The sequence below is a fragment of the Priapulus caudatus genome, unplaced genomic scaffold (genome assembly GCF_000485595.1).
Source record: "Priapulus caudatus unplaced genomic scaffold, Priapulus_caudatus-5.0.1 Scaffold160, whole genome shotgun sequence".
In the NCBI taxonomy this organism is placed as follows: Eukaryota; Metazoa; Priapulida; class Priapulimorpha; order Priapulimorphida; family Priapulidae; genus Priapulus; species Priapulus caudatus.
The window spans coordinates 161,614-178,381 of record NW_014577221.1 but is presented as its reverse complement, the minus strand read 5'-3'; the positions used below and the strand labels follow the sequence as shown (position 1 = coordinate 178,381).

At 42.8% G+C, this 16,768-nt stretch overlaps 1 protein-coding gene and 1 long non-coding RNA gene across 4 annotated transcripts in view; one reads left to right on the top strand and one right to left on the bottom strand.

Annotated features, from left to right (window-relative positions):
- LOC106806442 overlaps positions 1-16,341 on the bottom strand; it is a 28,318-nt gene extending 11,977 nt beyond the window's left edge. The window contains exon 1 of the long non-coding RNA XR_001393544.1: positions 16,231-16,341. This is a non-coding gene — a long non-coding RNA (uncharacterized LOC106806442). The remainder of the gene's footprint in view (positions 1-16,230) is intronic.
- Positions 16,342-16,458: 117 nt separating this feature from the next.
- Positions 16,459-16,768, top strand: part of LOC106806438 (intraflagellar transport protein 52 homolog) — a 13,036-nt gene continuing 12,726 nt past the window's right edge. For 2 of the 3 annotated variants that reach the window (XM_014808369.1, XM_014808375.1), the window contains exon 1: positions 16,459-16,476. In XM_014808369.1, the coding sequence (XP_014663855.1) occupies positions 16,459-16,476 (18 nt within the window). Of the gene's footprint in view, positions 16,477-16,503; positions 16,721-16,768 lie in introns of those variants that run through there. The other variant, XM_014808373.1, reaches the window with a different exon arrangement.

Sequence of the window (16,768 nt, the reverse complement as noted above, 5' to 3'; positions counted from 1 at the left end):
CTGTTATGAGCTTGCTTACTCAGTTATTGATGGCATATGCGACCAGGAGTGAGGCTATTACACCGGCTGGGCGTGGCCGTGATGAGATTCACTGTTTACCCAGGTGTCTGCAGGTGTATGCAGCTTATGCACTTCGTCCGTTTAATGAGAAAATGATAATAAAAGAATACGAATTGTATCAAGTATCTTCTGCCTACCAACCTTGTAACAGTGTCCCGTAAATGCCGTTCAGATTCTCCACTTCTGCAACACACTCAAACTCAGAGAAAGATAGACAGAAAGATCTTCTACAAAAACATCTAAATAGAAAGACTTCTGCGAGCTAAAGCTTCACTGATAGCTAAGGTTAAAGCTAAGTACACACGCCACGTGGTCCCAACTTTTCCTACGGGTGAAAGGGTCATCAGTGGAGTCCTTTACATAGGGTAATTATTTCAGGAGTACATGACATCAGGAGTGAATAACAAGTGCCGCAGAGCGACAGCGCTCAACTGACGTGTATTGTAGCCGGGTATTCTTCTGATAAACGTGTAACGGAGGTATTCGGGTGCGGCGTGAGTCCACTGGCGATCTAAGGCTAGGCGCAGGTGTAGGAAAGGGAATAACGCAAACCAACAGAGAAAGATACCAACTACGGTCGTAACGTACCAGACGAGCGTTTATTCTCTGACATGGTGACAGTCGAACAAGATGCAAGCGGTATAAGCAAACGTTAGAGACGAGAGAGGGGAACAAGAGTTAGTCGGGAGGACAGTCAGGTTCTCCCGAGCTCGGCTTGTTAGTAATTGGGGTAGGATCATAAAAGCGCGACTTTAATAGTGACACGTTTCTCACGGTGCGACTTCAAAGCAGGTGTTTCTCCACCATCGCTTCTTCTCTCTTGTCACACCTAGGTGTCGTGATCGAGGTTCATGACCACCACGGGCGGGCTCGGATGTAGCCGCTATCTATCTGTTATTATAAACTCGCGTCGCCTCTGGCGTGTTCCGCGCTACAAACTCACTGGCAACCGAATCAAGTGCGCCCTCCCGCCATCGCGTTGATAGGCTTTGCTATAGGTGGCGTATAACAGTAAGCCTCCGAGATTGTTCACCGTTGCACTACTTCGTCTCCAGAAAAGGCCTTTTTTGGCATTTTTTTTCGCCGAAATTCGGCCACTAGATGTTGCAATAATTAGCATTATCGCACTGCCCAAGGTGGGAGCCATCGTGGACGTCGAGAAAGCCATTAGAAGTAAAATTATTTTTTTGTGCTATTCGTGACATTCCGTCAGGTGGCGTAGCCACAGTTCACCGGTTGTGTGTTTTTGTGTATGAAATGTGTTTCAGACAACTTTGCGCAGAAACAATTCGCATCATACGAGCTGGCAAAAAGTTTTGAGCGGAGCCCATAGAGCCCATGAATCTGCTAGTTTATTAACATGAATACAAGTGTTATGTTTTGTAAGTGTAAGTAGACAGTGTGAGTATTTTTATTAAATTTTTCTGTTCGATGCTTATTCAGGCCTGCAGCCTATGGAGGCCCTCTACTGTTGTTTAACACCTATACCAGCAGTACAGTAATAAAGATATAGCTGTGTAACTTTAATGACTTCGCTATATTAACGTTATCATAGATATGCGTCGAGCGCGAGCATAGTGGTGGTGGTGGGAGGGGGATGGGGAGGGGGAGGGGCGGGTGGATTGGGGCTCTAATAGCAAAAGCAGTTCAGTCCTTTGTTAACAGTCAACAAATCCATGTTTAACCCTCCTCTTGAGGGTCAAAAGGTTATCAGACACTTACTCTTCGCACGGCAGCGGAAATTAGATTTCATGGTCCTTTCAATAAAGTGATAAAAATGGTAGGTCAGCTCTGAAACAAAAAAGTTTTGCACTCGGTCCATTAGCCCATGTCCTCAGAAAATGTCTGATATCTGACTTTTCCCCCACTGCCCTTTGACCTGTGACCTCCAATTTCGCACTGGTGATGGGTTTCCTCCCCATCACACTATACACCGAATATTAAGAGCGTAGGTCGAGCCGTTGAGATTTGTGCCGCAATTCCGTATTTCCTCCTATACCTTAAGTTGGGGGGAAATATTCAACTTCCAGTGACACATCCCGACCTTTGAGGCTTTGACCCTTGACCCCCAAATTCGACATCCTGAGTCTTTTTCGCGATTCCCCCCCCCTCCGACGTCCCGAATATCAAGACCGTACATCGAGCGGTTAAGATTTGTGCCCAACTGTTGACGGACGCACGGACGGACAGACAATCCTGCGATTCTACAAGCTGCATCTGACTTCGTCAGCTGAGCTAAAAAAAAACATCCAATGTTAAATGTTTGCTTTTCACTCTTGATGATATAGAGAGATGGTAGATATATAGATATGATTATCTATGTACTTCTGGCGCGCGTCATCTGAAACAAAATTAGTCTTAAAACAATAATCTTAACATGAACTTTTTCTCGTAGACCATTCAGACCTCTAAACACTGCGTGCGAGAAACTCATAACCTTACCACGTTTCTGTCAGCGGTCTATGAGAAAAATTTTATGATGAGACTACCGTGTTAAGAATAATTTTGTTACTAACAAAGTGCTTCTAATCATTTGTAACGAGATTAGCCAATAATGCGATTCCCTTCGCTACTGGTGTCGGGCGTTACCAGCATAATTGCCAATTTACCATAATGAACAGCACAATGTAAGTTGGCAAACGTTCCGAGTCTTTGCCACTACGCTCAACGACTTAATTCACGGCTCAAATTTCTTTTCGCAATACGCAATTCACTTATATGTAATTTGATTTGCGTTAGTACCATAGTATAGTGCCGCGGGTGGTAGTCAACAAGATCGCATCCAATGCCAAGCACGGTGGGGGTGTTGCTATCCCCCTAGCATGGAGTGAGGGTCACGCAACGTGGCAGCACTAGTGTTAAGATTAGGGTAAGGATCAGGGTTAGGGTTAGGGTTATGGTCAGGGTCAAGGTCAGGGTTAGGGTTAGGGTTAGGGTTTTTGCATCATGATATCTGTCCCCACACCACAGATAAATTTTTGTGGATGACGCCCCTATATAGCGATCCGACATATAGATATTTAGTGTTAGGGTTAGTGTTGGAGTTAGGGTTATGGTTACCACAGACTAACAGATACACTACACCGTACACTACACTGTATCCGTTAGTCTGTGTGGCAACTGTTAAGTTTTGAAGTATACGTCAACTGTATCACGTGACCCTCACTCCACGCCCGGGGGATAGCAACACCCCATGGTGGGTCGCATAACAAGGAGAGGAAGCGGATTGGCTGTGCGCTTTCCACCTCAAGGGAGCCATGCATCTATGAACCATAATCAGCTGAAACGGCTGTGCAGATCGAACCCAGAAACAATAGAACACTAAATAAGGCAAAAACAAAATATATGTGGTTACCGTTACATGCCGAAAAAAATAGGGTAGGTAGGTAGGAAAAACATTTTATTTTCTTGAAATATTTTATTTACGAACCATGTCCAAAGGATGTGCGTTGTGCCTTTTGAAGCAGGAACTGAAATTTTTTTTTATTAAAATTATTATTTTTTAAATTGAATAAAATGTTTAGGGTAGCTGGGAATAAATAGGGTTGGTCGGGAAACCGTAACCACACCTATATTTTGTTTTGGCCTAATCTGTTCTAGCTAGGGTGTCTGCCGAACCCAAATTTGGGCCAGATATGGCAGCGCTTCATCTCCTTGTTATATTTAGCTCTTTGGGTCGCATGAGCAACAGCTACTAGCCCTACAACTATACACGCGCACGCGCACACCACACAGTGCACACACACACACGCACGCACGCACGCACGCACGCGCGCGCACATCCGCATTTTGCAGGTTTACTCAATGACGTCATGTGGGCGTTATTATTGTCGACACGTCTATCGGCCCAACCAGAATGAACAAAGCAATAAATACGTGTAATCAAGAGCACATATAATGTCTGTTATATATATACACAAATCATACTCAATACCTATTTCAATGACCTGTACTCAGAAATCTTTTTATAATGGTCAAGCCTAACTCCAAATCCAACAGAGATTTAGGTTCCTTACTAGTTACTGCTAATATCAGCGAGAAAGTACTAGTCTAGCTTTCTTAATGATCAACAGATCAACCAGTCCCTAATTTTTCACGTACTGATGAAATGTACAATTCAGTACTACGTCGACAAACCGACGGAATGTCAACCATTGGTCATCACTGAAACGTACTAGTTTCCCCCACAGAGCCGTGGAACTATGTCCTAAAAAATGTGCATCTGCCATTTGACCCACATTCCTTTGACGAAATTGACCTCGTATTTTTGAATCATGATGGAAAAGCCTGTTCTGGTGGACTCGGCCAATATTGACAATAAGCCACCCCACTGCGCACACTTTCTAAAAAACACGTTCACTTTTAGCTTAACGAAAAAAAGTAAAAGCGACTTCCACCTGCTGCAATGGTATGCTCCCGTTCCCACAAACTACTTACTATACAGAGACAACGTTTATATGGAGGTTAACATGCATGCTATACGTCTTAGTGTTGGTATGTATAATCTCAATACTTCTAGCATGCAGGGTCGGAATAAAATATGAATAACCTGCAGAGAATGCTACTGATGATATAACAGAAGTAAACGACTATAGATTCACTCCATGCATGTCCCTATGATATGGTATTACAGCAGTTACATGCAGACTGATGCAGAGGACGATGCGTGATGGTGAAAACATTTCTTTTACGTTCAATATGTGTTTCTGAACGTTATACCCGTTCCACTATTACCGGGAACATGCTGCGGTCGACTAGAGCGTCAATACACGGTGCAAGACATCTCCGCACAGGCTACACATGCATATTTCATGAGAAAACTTGCTCTAGACAGAACCAGACCGTTGCACGTAAGCAAGCATAAAACTCGCACACGGTGACTTTGACTGCAACGCTTCCACCCATCGCACATCTGTTTACGCGCTGATGGGAAAATACGGTTACAAAGTAAACTGTGAAAACTTGACCATATGTGAATTAAACATTGATGAGAAGTAGTATATCTATTACCAGTGTATTTACTGTGATTTAATAATTGCTATGATGTGGTCGGCATCAGCATAACTTCAAGATAACTTCCATTAACAAATCGCCTGGACAGCTATAAACACCACTAACGGAACCACAACTATATGATACCAACATTATAAATATGCAAATGCATTAGTGTAGTAATTCACTTGAATCAGAGAACCCTAACGCCTACAGTTACAGAATACAAATCTATTTACTATCTACGTTATAATTACCCTCGGGAGTAGTTTGTAAGTATGCGAAACGCTGACTCGCCATCCACAAGGGTCAAAGCACACTCAAGATTACGACCAAAAAAACACACTCTGTCCTCATCATCGCGTCAAGAACTTTCGCTGTAGCGCGTGCAAACGGGTCCGCACGCGTACGAGAGAACGACCTTGCATTCACACAGCAACTGTACAGGACCCCTACTAACCCACAAAGGCTTTAAAAACTTTGCCGACAGCACGAAAAACAAAATGTACCACGCGCCGGCTGGCAGCTAAAATTAAGCCACCCTCCGTCCCCAGAATAGCCTGACCAGTATGGCACAGTGCCAGAATCAGCCGACGCTGATGCTGATGCCTGCACTATTATCATTACCATTGACTACACACCACTCATCCCATCCTGCGCGCCAGACCAGAAGTAGTAACGTGGCAAGGTGCTCTGGCTGGCCTTTGCGTAGGGATGCTGAGGAAGCAGATAGGAAGAACATGATGGATTTACAATACTAAAAAATCCGAACTATTGGCAGATAAATCATAGTCGATTGCATACGAAATGTTACCATGTGATACTGATGAACTATGACTTTCACTCGATCGGGTGTAAATATTATTTATTGATCGTGGCACGGCCTCCTACAGTGATGAGACGAATTAAAGCTGCTGCCTTGGTCTAGTTTATTTCCATACGGGGAGCAAGGGGAATTTGTAATGAAGTCATATATTTATCTCAGACTGCTGCTGTAACGGAGTTAGGTGTACGTGTAGAGAACGGGGTAACCCCAACCAACAGAGGTAAACAATAACTAAGGGCGTAACGTACCACACGGACGTTTATTCGCGGACATAGTTACACAGCACAGTGAGTCAGAGGGTGGAACGCGGGTAAACCGAGAGCGGGAAACAGGGTTAGTCGGAAAAGCAGCCAGTATCGAGCTCGCCTGGCCGTCGCCTTATATATCATTACGGTCTTTGGAACTTCGCCTCCGCGATTTCACGCGGTGCGACAGGTGTGCTCTAACGCAGACGCGCCAACACAGACGCGGTTTACCTGTCATAAGCACGACGCGCTTCATGAGTGCTTTAAAATTTACTCGCTACATCTCCTCCCATTATTCCAAGATGGTCGTCCCGACCATCAGAGCATAGATAAGGTATGCGTGAGAGTGAACGAGTGCGCGGTACGTAATTATTGATGCTTCTATTGATTCTACGTTAAATTTATGAATTCGCGTCGTTTAACCGCCTTAATACCGAATTAATAGTAATACATTCCGTAAAACAAATCAAACATTCAATCGTACTTCGAAGTCAAGGTTAAGCTCACATGAGTATATATAGAACACCAACAATACGAAAATGACCTTGCGTCTTATTTAATTATACACATAGAAATACCTAATTATACACATAGAAATACCTAATTATACAAACACAAATATACCTATGCACATCTATATATACCTATGTGTATATTTGTCTAAAACTAATCCATAGTTCTGCGCGGGTCTTCTGCGGTTCCTCTTTCACTCAAGGGTTGTCTTTGTAGGGGCGCTGTTGGTGGGCTTTCACCTGAAGGTCGTCACCATCACCATTTCTATCAGCATCCTCCCGGCATCCCCGTCGGCATCTTCTAGGGGCACTAATGCATGAGCGTAATCACAGCTCGATAATGTTTATAATGTTCGCCCCTTGTCGCGTATAATGTCGCACACGGAGCGGCCTAGAGACGCGGTGGACCGATAGCGCGAACAGTGTCGCTGCTGTGGGCCACCTGATGTGTCGTCACGCACCATGGCGCCATGGCTGTCGTGCACGAGCAGTCGCTGTGATGTCTGTCGTTGATGGCCTGCGTAGGTGGGCCTGGATCCGGCATCAATGCATTGCCGCCGGGGAGTCGTAGCCGTCGTCCGGTTCAGGCCCCGCCCGGCCTGACCACAGCCGCTATGCCGAAGACGTTCTCTTCCCACTCATCATCGTCGAGGTGCTCCACGACGTAAGGCATTCGGGGGCCACCGTGAAAAATTCGAATGCGAGTGCGTGAGGGTCCCACCTAACCCATAGAAAGGGGAAATCGTATCTCCAAGCTGCCCAAAGTTCGTCCCACCTAATTATAGAGGACAAGTGAACTCACTACACTGCTAAAGGCAAGGCGGAAAACCTTCGCGGAAGGCGCGATCGCGGAAAACGGACGGAAAACACGGAAACGGCGATTGGAAACGGAAAAGATGTTTTCAAACGGAAAAACGCGGAAAACGTAATTTGAACATATTACAACATGGAAATTTCAATAAAATCACAAAAAAACAGTCGACAATAGCATCAATTGGTAATGATATGGTTTACATTCAGACAAATTTTAGAGCGAAATGACTTACAATTACGACTTTTGGTAGCCCTGTGTTTCGGTGCCGGTTCTGGTTTCAAAAGTTGTACCAAATTGAAATAGTTTTTTTTCATGCAAATATATATATATACATGACATGATGACAGTATGTAAACGGAATTTTGCATTTTTGGTGTGTACAATCTCTATGGCAAAACGAAATTTCCATTTTTTCTTTACTTTGGAATGGAATTCATGATTTCCCAAACGGAAAAGGCAATTTTTTGAAACGGAAAATCACTGTCCCTATATTAGACAGTGCACACAATGTCCTAGCTCTGAGATTATAGCCCGCGTACAGTTGCCGCAGGCATACGGCAACTTTATGCAGGCTATAGTCCTAGAGCTAACAATGTCCATATCTAACGCAGACTAACGCAGCAGTGAAGTTAGTCGTTTCGGCAATCGATATTACCATTAATAGGAGAAAAAAGAAAGACATCATTAATAAATACAAATGTAACTAAAAAATAACGCTGACAGCAAGCATCATCAGTCGAAAACGTACACAATGAATGGATTTCGTGGTAGCACAGATTTACCTTCGTATAAGAACTACGTAAGTAATTACCAATGCGAGTAAAAAACGACTTGCCCTCGTCAGCTGGATGAGGTGTGCTTCCTTCCCCACAAGATGTATCTCGCATCAAACATGTAGCCTGCGACCTCTCTATATGTGCGTTATCTATCTCATTGAAGGCATGACCAACATTGAGACTGTCCACGCGAGATAATCATTTAATGGTGTCTTTGTCAAGCATCTCACATGTCACCTACTTCTCGTAAACACCACGTCTTCTCGTACGTCCGCCCCGTTCGCTCGCCCGTCTGCCTATACTCTGCCTGCCTGCCTGTCTGCCTTTCCACCTACTCTGCCTGCCTGCCTACCTACTCTGCCTGCTTGCCTACTCTGCCTTCCTGCCTGCCTGCCTGCCTGCCTGCCTGCCTGCCTTTCGGCAACTACTCTGGCCTGCCTGCCTTGCCTGCTGCCTTTCCAACTGACTCTGCTGCCTGCCTCGCCTGCTTCACTCTGGCGCCTGCTGCCTTTCAACTACTCTGCCTGCCTGCCTGCCTGCTCTGCCATATCGGCTGCTGCCTGCCTGCCTGCCTGCCTGCCTGCCTGCCTGCCGCCTGCCCTCCCTCCCCTATCTGGCCCTGCCTGCTTGCCTGCTTCTTGCCTACTTCTGCCGTGCCTGCCTGCCTGCTGGCCTGCCTGCTTGCCTACTGCTGCCTTCTGCTGCTGCCTGCCCGCCTACTCTGCCTGCCTGCCTGCTTGCTTGCTTGCTTGCTGGCCTATTCTGCCTGCCTGCTTGCTTACTGAGCCATAAGCCAGCATTTGCTGAAGCTCTCCCTCGCGGCTTGACTGTACTGCGTGCACCCGACTGTCCCCAGAAGACCAGACTAATCAGCATCAACAGCAGCAGCAGCAGCACAAGCACCACGCACAGACGACAGTGTCTCGGCATGCCACCACCAGCACGATCAATAGCAGAACATCCGTATCAAACCACTGGGCGGACACGATTAGAATTTGTCATAAAGATTGTCAATGAAGATTTGTCAATGAAAGCCGGCGTGTCATCCAATATTAGGCACGGCTGCGTTAGGCCAAAACAAAATATATGTGTGGTTACCGTTACATGCCGAAAAAAAAGAAGGTAAGTAGCCTAGGTAGGGAAAACATTTTATTTTCTTGAAATATTTTATTTACGAACCATGTCCGAAGGATGTGCGTTGTGCCTTTTGAAGCAGGAACTGACCAATTCATATATTTTTATTTTTTTTATTTTTTTTTTACTTTAAAGAAAATTGATAATAAAATGTTTAGGGTCGCTGGGAATAAATAGGGTTGGTCGGGAAACCGTAACCACACCTATATTTTCTTTTGGCCTTACCACGTTTCTCCCGTCTATCTCACAGACGCACAGGTTTGTCGAATTCTCCCTCGCACGATTTTCTCTTATAGTCACCCACCTCTTCGACCCCTTATTTCTCATCAGCCCCCCCCTCTTTCTTTCACTCCCTCTCTGTTTTCTATACAAGAACCTTGACATAACACACCACCATAAACAGTTCCCACACTGCACGCTGAGTGAGTACTAAGAGATGCAAGATGGAAATCCACTATTTAGGCCACCCTTAAAAAATTGTTTGTTTCCCCTTTACCTACTCGCCTCTCAGGGTACCGAGTAGGTAGGTAGGTGAAAAATATTTTTTATTTTGTTTTGACAAGATGTGTGTATGTATATTGTATATTCTGTTTTGTGTATATGATATATGTTTTTGCGGAACGAATTTTGATTTTTTTTTTTGCGAAACTTTTTTTTGTTTGGTTTTATAATCGGCCAATAAAATGTGTCAAGTAGCGGCGTTTTGGCGAGTCGGTCGGTAAAGGGGAAACAAGCAATATTTTATATTAGGCCCTAGCAGTACCTACGTGAGGGGAAACACAGTGAGAATTCAAAACAGTGCCTCAAACCAGTTAACCTATAATCCACTGTTACCGATAACATCACCTACACTGATCAAGAAGTCAAGATCATTTGCGATAACGCTAGCAACCATTAAAAGTGGCACTAACATGCCCTATCCAGTAAATGCACCAGCGTATATATATGGAATATTCAATAAACTCACTCTCTTGCGAGTACAGGCAATTCTGTACAGAAGGGTCATTGGAGCCTGAGGGAATCCAACAAACTGTTTTTATAGACAGGTGGCCGTTCTTTAGAGGTGTCCACTAACAAAGGCTTGCCTATAATAGTGGTATTCGTGGCCGTATGAAAATGTCAGACTTCGCGACTGACCGACTGTTGGACTACTCACAGATAATTGTTGATGTACGTTGTAATATAGTATGTAGATAATAGCAGGATAATGACAAAATAATGACATGGTTTGTCATTATTAACCCCTTATAATACTATTACTAATGTAGTATTGATGATAATATAGACGCAAGTACATACTCAAGAAGTAATGTACGTACCCAAATGTAAACACCTGGATTCCTCCGTTCGTATATTATATATGTTGACGTGTGATATCGTGCTAAAATTCGCTCGTATGTCTACACATCATTCACCTTAGAATTCCGTGAACTTTACTGGAGCTATAAAAACCGCAAATTGTTCAGTTGATTAGGGTACGTGCTGTACTGTAAATGCCGAATATCAACTAGGCATGCATGATGGGGTGCATGCAGGGACCCGTTACGCGCACACAGAGCGAATTCTGAAATGATAACAGCTATTGTGCCAACTGAAGGGAAATGCGCACGAGGATATATACGCTGAATACGTAATTGATATGTGGAGATTTCCGGACAGCGAAAAGTGCGTTTCACTTTCGATGACGGGGGGGGGGGTAGGTTCTGATCTGAAATTTTCTCTACCGTACAGTTTCACCCCTTTTAGTGGCAGAGCAAAGGCTGTAGAGTAAAGCTAAGGCTGCCATGGGACAGATATGAAGTGCAAGAACTGAAAAGTCCCTTTAGAGTGTGTTTGCTTCGAAACCATGTATTACACAACGCCCTTAAAAATAATGGGTTAAAAAACACATTAAAGAAAGTTACAAGAAAATCCACCCAGCTCAGAGGTCTAGTTTATAGGACCATTTATATACGCGATCAAAAACATCGGTCCCTCAACCTATTAACCCAGTTCTATGCTCATTATTAGAGGCGGGGGGGGGGGCTTGACCCCATAAGCCTAAGGCTAATCTGTTTTGATGGCATTGATTCAAATTACAGCTCTGTAGAAATCTGCAGTGCTCACTTCATTGTAGTGGCAAACACGGCCTTGGATACACCACACGTGCTAACGTGCAATAGATGTTGTCATCAACCCTCCCTTTTATAAAACTGCAATCGACCGATGATACAGCCGTGGAAAATGGCGATCCGTACCAAATTGGCAGCCCTGTGTTCAAGCCAATCACTGATTGCAATAAATAAGCGAAACTGCTGGAGCGGTGATAAATTCGGGCTGGATGAATGCTGTGGTAAAAAGCCGTGGGTAATTGCCCCTACATAACGCCGACACGACGCCTACATGCGGTGTACACCATGGATTTTTTAACTTGATTAGCACATTGCTTATCAAAAGGTGAAAATGATTAGCAATTAGGGGTCACCGGAACTTGGATCCAGCAAGAACTATCCGGCCGGATCCCCAATTTTTCAAAGTTCCGGTTCCGGCCGGAACCCTTCACGAACAGTCGTCCGGAACCGGAACTTTTTCCTAATTTCATTTCTGCTACAACTACAAGCATCATCAAGATCAAAAGATCAGTCACTGAATGTAGTTGAGCGTCAATAGAGTCAACTTGCTGACAATATAGTGTTAATAACTTCACGCTATTCAGTAATTCTGCCCAGAAAACGTTTGCCACTTGAAGTTACTTCGGCTAACTAACTGAACTGAACCTAACTGATGTTAGGTAATTCACGAGATTTTCTTTTAAAATAAAATACTCTTAGAGCCACAGGAATGGCATCTGTTAATTCTGTTTGTTAGTTGAAAATAATCGACTAAAACCAGGGATACTGCAACATGCAGGTTTTGCCACACAATTCGCTCGCGAATAAGATGCCAGAATTATGCACTGTAAGCAGATGATTCATACACCTAACAACCATCCTGTAATTATTAGAACTTTGTAGCATTGAGAAGTAAGAAATGTATTTCTACGAAAATTAAAGGTCACTGAACAATAAAATTCCAAGTTATGGCAACAAGATTTACCGATTGGCAGTTTGCTAATCTATATAAAATACGATTTGCAAGCGCAAAAAATTGATTCGAACAATTTGATGCAAACCTGCTAACGGTGCACAACGCCTACTTAGGCTCAAGGGGTCGTTGTCGTATCAGGTACTACAGATATGTACCCGAGGTACATATATGTATACACAAAGTGTACCAGACTTGTACTACAAAAGTGTACCCTAACCCTAACACTAACCCTAACCCTAACCCTAACCCTAACCCTAAACATACCTCATATAAAAATATAAACAAAATACTAAACAACCTAAAACTACCTCGGGTACATATCTGTAGTACCTGATACAACAACGACCCCATCTGCTCTACTTAGCCCCTACTATACACCTCAACAACACGTGAGTAGCACTTTTTCTCACATTTCATATTACAGATGCGCGCATTCTCTTGCAAGCACGACCCTTATCCCGAGATATCTTGCCCAGCAAATGTGTACACTGTCGCGTGTCAAAACCTTGGCAGACTCTTGGCATAGCTGTACCTACACAGCGAAATATACACGCAGCTGCTTCACACTTTTGAAAAACCAATCAATAGTTTAACAAACTGGTTGCCCGATAAAATTTCCATTACGCAACCCACCACAGTTTCCAGACATGTATAGCATGTCATCAATACAACAGTCAGGAACTTCGAGGAATATCGATTTCGATAGACTATATGAAGGATGTATTGGCGAAGTCACTTATAGGCAGGAGGGTTCCATTATATTTTATTATTCTACTTTACATCCCACTGTAAGAACAATGAGCTACTTCACCAAAAATATGAACAACTAACGAATACATTTCATTACTCTCCGTGCCTCGATAAGTCAGCATACATTAAGTATAAGTCTAGCCAGGCAAAATGCTGTTAGTGTCAACATAGCACGAAAGACTACAACAAGTGCAAACAAACAATAAAACGTGGCCTAAATATAATCCTGATAATACACCAATGGCCTGATAGGTGAACATTAGAGCTACGACTGAAACAGGCTTCAAGTTCAAACAGAAATCATGGCAAATGTTCATATCTATGCTCAGTTCATGCATAAGTTAAACATGTAAACTATGCATAAATTGGTAGAGCATGGAGCTTATCGCACCAGTTCTTGTTTGTAATGGCATAAAAAAAGTTCGTGTATTACAATTATTCATTACAACAGTACAGGTAGCTGAATCTATAATTGTCTGAAACAGAAAAGCAGGAAATGTTTCAACGCCAAGTTGGAGTACTATAATTTTAGCATCTTTTCTTTGCACCCCTTCCATAAGTGTCTTTCTTCCTGTATGGAGACCATGCTGAGACACCATATTAGGAGATTTTAAACGAGGTTTTAACTAGTGCGTTATACAATGAAATAATAACCTCAGCGGATTTGTGGATGATCGGCCATTAAATAATACCAATAGTCTTTTCGCTTTCGTAACAGCTGTATATATACACTCGACTACAGTACCTATAGTGTTCTATATTAACCACGATCATCACACCAACGCCTTTCTCTCCACTAACACTCTCCAGCTCGGCAGCTCCTGCCTATTCGTGTAATAAGTTCCCTGTGTTTGTTGCATCCAAAATAAATTAATTTGCACTGAATAGCATTTGCTGCTCAGCACACTAGTCGAAAAGAGCTTAGGATACACTTTTTACCTCTACTAAGTATACACTATTCACCTCTACTTTCCATGACGAAAGCCTGATTGAATTCAATTACCTAACCGAAGTCACAAGTTATGCCTCGAATACAGTGAGATACTTGAATGTTTATTTATTGTCTAGGAAGTGGAACCAAGTCTTAACGCCCTAAAATGATGCAAAAAAAAATTATTGAGAAAAATGGTGTTATATAAATATGCAACAGATGTCTGTTAATTGATCCCTAATTCGTACATAACCTTACATTTTATAACCACTGAAAACTGCAGCCTGTATTAAAACAATATTGCTTTATTTGGAACCTAGCTGATGTATACGAAAGCACTGGTACTGATCAACATGTTAGTAGAAAGGCCAAAATGAAGTGCTGGCAACCATCTACATCCTAAATCTTGCAATTGTTCTACCTTTTAAGTACATGCTTGGTGCACACAGTGACACTGTGCGTTTTTTCATGACACATCAGAATTCATTGTTTCTCGCGTATTATCTGGTTTCTCCGGTTGATCAACGTCACAAACATTGACGCACTGTGACACAGCAATTTCTAGCCTCACGTGTCAATATGCACCATGCATAAAGTTCACTCTCCCTTTCTATGACTATGCGTGCAGTGCAGTGGTGTGAGTCATAGGCACTTGGGCCATGTTAGTGATACGTAGAATGTCAATGATGATAAATAAACATAATTTATGTCAAATTGTATTTAGTACTTACCAAACTCAATGATGACATTTAGTGATTTAGGTACTTTCTCTATCGCCTAATTTCACATAAATGCCGCTCAAATGCTCCTCTGCGACACAATCACAAAACACGCGCACTACTATTCACAAACTTACAAGTAGATAGATACCAGACACTCTGATCTACCCGAGTGATACCACAGATGAGATGCTCATCTGTGACTGTGAGTTACGAGGTTAGCCCTGTTATCTGTTTTAGGCGTGCGTCCTAGTACATGGTTCATACAGGACTAAAAATTGTTCAAGGACTTTTCAAGGACATTTTATCGGAAATTCAAGGACATTTTATTGGACATTTTATCGGAATTCATACACAGAACAAAACATACCTGGAAAAATTTAATAATAACCCCATTCTTAATCACCGTCACCTCTAAAACTTACATGGATCACATTAATAAACCCTTCTAAACACTGTCACTTCTACAACATACCTTGATTTACTGACTGATTTTAATGACTTACTGTAATTTGTGATCATCATTTAACTGTCTATCATGTCTATAGCTTTTTAAGCTCATTTAACACAATTTTTATTGAGGTTTGCACATTATTGATGGTACAAAAGTTCTTTTTATTACAGGCAAGGATTCTTTCTAAAAATTCAAGGACATTTGCATGAAATTCAAGCACAAAATCAACATTTAATAAATTCAAGTACTTTTCAAGGACTCCCCTCAAATTCAAGTACTTTTCAAGGACTCCCCTCAAATTCAAGGACTTTTTAAGGACTGTGCGAACCATGTAGTAGTGCTCATAGGGTCTATGTCCAACCTGGGTACGGTCCAGTATATACCGGAACGTACCCTGGTATTGGTAACTATCTGATATGGTTAGAGTTAGGGTTAGGGTTAGGATTAGGGTTAGTGTTAGGGTTAGGGTACATTTCTGTAGTCCAAGTCTAGTACACTTTGTGTATACATATATGTAACAGGGGTACATATCTGTAGTACCTGATACGACAACGACCCCTTGAGCCATACTTACATTAGCTCTAGTACTATAGCCGCTTACATTAACTGCCGCTGGCCAGCGGCAGTTAATGTAAGCGGCTATAGTACTAGAGCTAGGCTGGAGTAAGTTCTCGTAATGACTAATGGCTGATGCTATAGCCCAGCAGCAACTGTACGCGAGCTATAGTACTAGAGCTATAGTAGTACTACTACTAGCCACGTACGCGGCGATCATGTGACCTATGCCATGGCCAGTATGGGCCAAGGTAAGGGCCTACGCCTACGCACGTTTTTACTTTTTCAGTTTTTGTCTTTGGCCTTTGCCACGATTCCCCAACTGTAATATGAAATTTAAGCCTTAAATATATAAAAACTGTCACTCATTTTATTTAACTCACACGGTAAACTTACGTATCATCAGAGATCGTTGGTAGCTATAAGTTCTTGTAGCTATTACAATGATTCCGTCTTCAACGTTCTTGTTTTACCGCTAGATTCGCCGTCCCTACATAACTCCATTGAGCCAAGGCATTGAGCCATTGAACATCGCATTTACATAACCCAATGCAATTGGTCGATGCCGAATAATTCAGCCAATCATAGATCACGTATGAAATGCGTGACCATTGGTGATTCAATATGGCGCCTATAACAGAGGTAAATATTGCTGTAAATTGCTATTTTACCTCGTAACCTCGTAAATATTAGTCTTCAAAATCCAAGAGATCATATCGAAGACGAAAAGAGACAAAGTTGATCAAATAGGCATTGACACAATTTTGGCCTGTAAGCCGAAGGCCACCGTAACCTCAGAAGAACGTTGCATTTTACAAAACGCAGACTCGCAGTGCCAGTGGCTGGAGGTACGGCAACCGTATCTTAAATTGTCTCGAGGCTACGGGTACGGCAGTCCATTTGCGCATGCGTCGCTTTCCAACACCATAGATTA